The sequence below is a fragment of the Penaeus monodon genome, chromosome 22 (assembly GCF_015228065.2).
Source record: "Penaeus monodon isolate SGIC_2016 chromosome 22, NSTDA_Pmon_1, whole genome shotgun sequence".
NCBI classification, from domain to species: Eukaryota; Metazoa; Arthropoda; class Malacostraca; order Decapoda; family Penaeidae; genus Penaeus; species Penaeus monodon.
The window spans coordinates 27,925,913-27,927,851 of record NC_051407.1 but is presented as its reverse complement, the minus strand read 5'-3'; the positions used below and the strand labels follow the sequence as shown (position 1 = coordinate 27,927,851).

The 1,939-nt window shown below is 35.6% G+C and overlaps 1 protein-coding gene across 1 annotated transcript in view; it reads right to left on the bottom strand.

Moving 5' to 3' along the window:
* Positions 1-1,939, bottom strand: part of LOC119587406 (serine/arginine repetitive matrix protein 2-like) — a 23,010-nt gene that overhangs the window by 17,591 nt on the left and 3,480 nt on the right. The window contains exons 2-4 of the mRNA XM_037936144.1: positions 1,777-1,908; positions 1,202-1,372; positions 64-144 (exon numbers count right to left, since the gene is read on the bottom strand). Of these exons, the coding sequence (XP_037792072.1) occupies positions 64-144; positions 1,202-1,372; positions 1,777-1,908 (384 nt within the window). The remainder of the gene's footprint in view (positions 1-63; positions 145-1,201; positions 1,373-1,776; positions 1,909-1,939) is intronic.

The window sequence follows — 1,939 nt, the reverse complement described above, 5'->3', positions numbered from 1 at the left end:
ATCTTGTGCTAACTTGCATGATACATCTTTGAAATATATTCAACCTGAATTTGTGGATCTTACATTAATATGGGAGTTTCCTCCATGAGGTTTGCCCGTACGTGTGTCTGTAAGGCTGCTGTGGGCTCGTACAAGACCTCGCCCCTGTGGAGTGATTATGTGGATTTTATTAATGCAAATTAGATCCTCTAATGGTCTAAATTTCCTATTTAATTAAGTTTCACACATAAATGATTGGAAGATATGGCAATACTTTTTATGTTTTTTTTAAGAACCATTTTCCCCAAACTGCTTTCTGTAAAACACAATTGCCAATTCATCACAAAATTTTGAAGTGAGTTCAGCATTCAGTCCTAGTAATGTTCATAACTGATAATTCAAGAATCAAAATGAAGAATGCATTAAGGAAGCTAAGAAAGCTGATCTTTCTCAGGAGCAACGTATATCCTACCCTGTGTTGACGTAATCTTGATAAAACTACGGGAAATTCCCTTGCTTCCTTTCACATACATTGCTCCCATGAAAACTTCCTCCATAAAATAATGAAAAATATTACAAGTATTGCTGGAAATTTGCTGACATGAATAATGAGAACAAAGAAATGACATTCAAATCTCCAATATTTCTAACTTTGGAATTCAATGCTATGATTGTTGAAAAGTGGCTGCACCAAAATGCTTATATTCTACTTTATATAAATTGATTACTTCCAGTAGTAAAATGCCATGTAAATGGACATGATTTTCTTAAAATATATGTTCCTTCAACTTTATTAGATATTTTCTGCAGTTTCCAAAATTAAAGTTGACGTTTTACTAAGCTTATATAACTTCTGGAATTACTCCGGCTATGTCACTAAAGACAAAAATCACAAATAACAGGAAAGTGACAATGGTGTTTTACTTTTCCTTAAAACCTCTATCGACTAAAACTGTTCCAGTGTTCATAATATCAAAAGATTAGTGAGTATTCTATTCCATGCTGAAAACTTTATATGCAAAAGTAGCCATTAAAATACGTACTATCTTTTATATAAGTGCAATACAGTCACCTTGATACAGAACATCTGACTTTATAAACATCCCTTCCAAATCCCGGGTTAAACAAACTAAAAGCAGAAAAAACCTGTCTCATCAGAAATGACTCACACACATACTACAGTTAAATACCACTGCCCTAAACAGCCCCGTTCAGCACTTACCGTCGTTCCTAAAGAAGAATGTGAGCGGTAAAATGTATTAGTAGCAGAGGTTGGCCTCCCCCCACTGGCTGCATTGCGACCTGCCTCGGCTCCCAATCTCCTAGCCAAAGGAGGGCTAGATATGGGCTTTCCCTCACTTACTCTCCGGAAGGTTAGCTTCCCTCCAGGACCCTGATCAAAAAACGCTTGACAATCAGCATACCATTCCTCGTTTACCGTGTACTTTTAGATTAAGTGCTATTGATTTCCATTCACAGACTTTTTCTTTTAACAAGTTTAATCTTAACACATCTTTAGCTTTATCTTCATGCTTACTTTGAAGAACTGTACTTGCTGCTTTATAGAAAAAGACCTACCTCTAAAATGCTTTTTACAGATTAATATCTCTTTTTATTCATTCATAAAAAGAGATGCTTCAAGCAGGAAAAATCATAAAAAGTCTAGCTTGTGAAGCAACAACTAAAAATCAATTAACTTGACAATTAACCATATCCTTTTAAAAAGTTTATGAATTACAAAGTTTCACACAGTTATAAATTTGATTTAATTTCTATAAATGAAAACAAAAAACTCACCTGCTGTTTTGTCACTGCAGCCTTCATATCAGTTGACCTTGAGAGGCAAGACTGGCGGCTGTTCGCACTTACAGCTCGTGGCTGCTTCTGGGGCGTTTTATTCTGATTGTAGGCCTGGCGCACTTGTGATGCCTAAAAACAAGAGGTTATTACTAGCATGCTT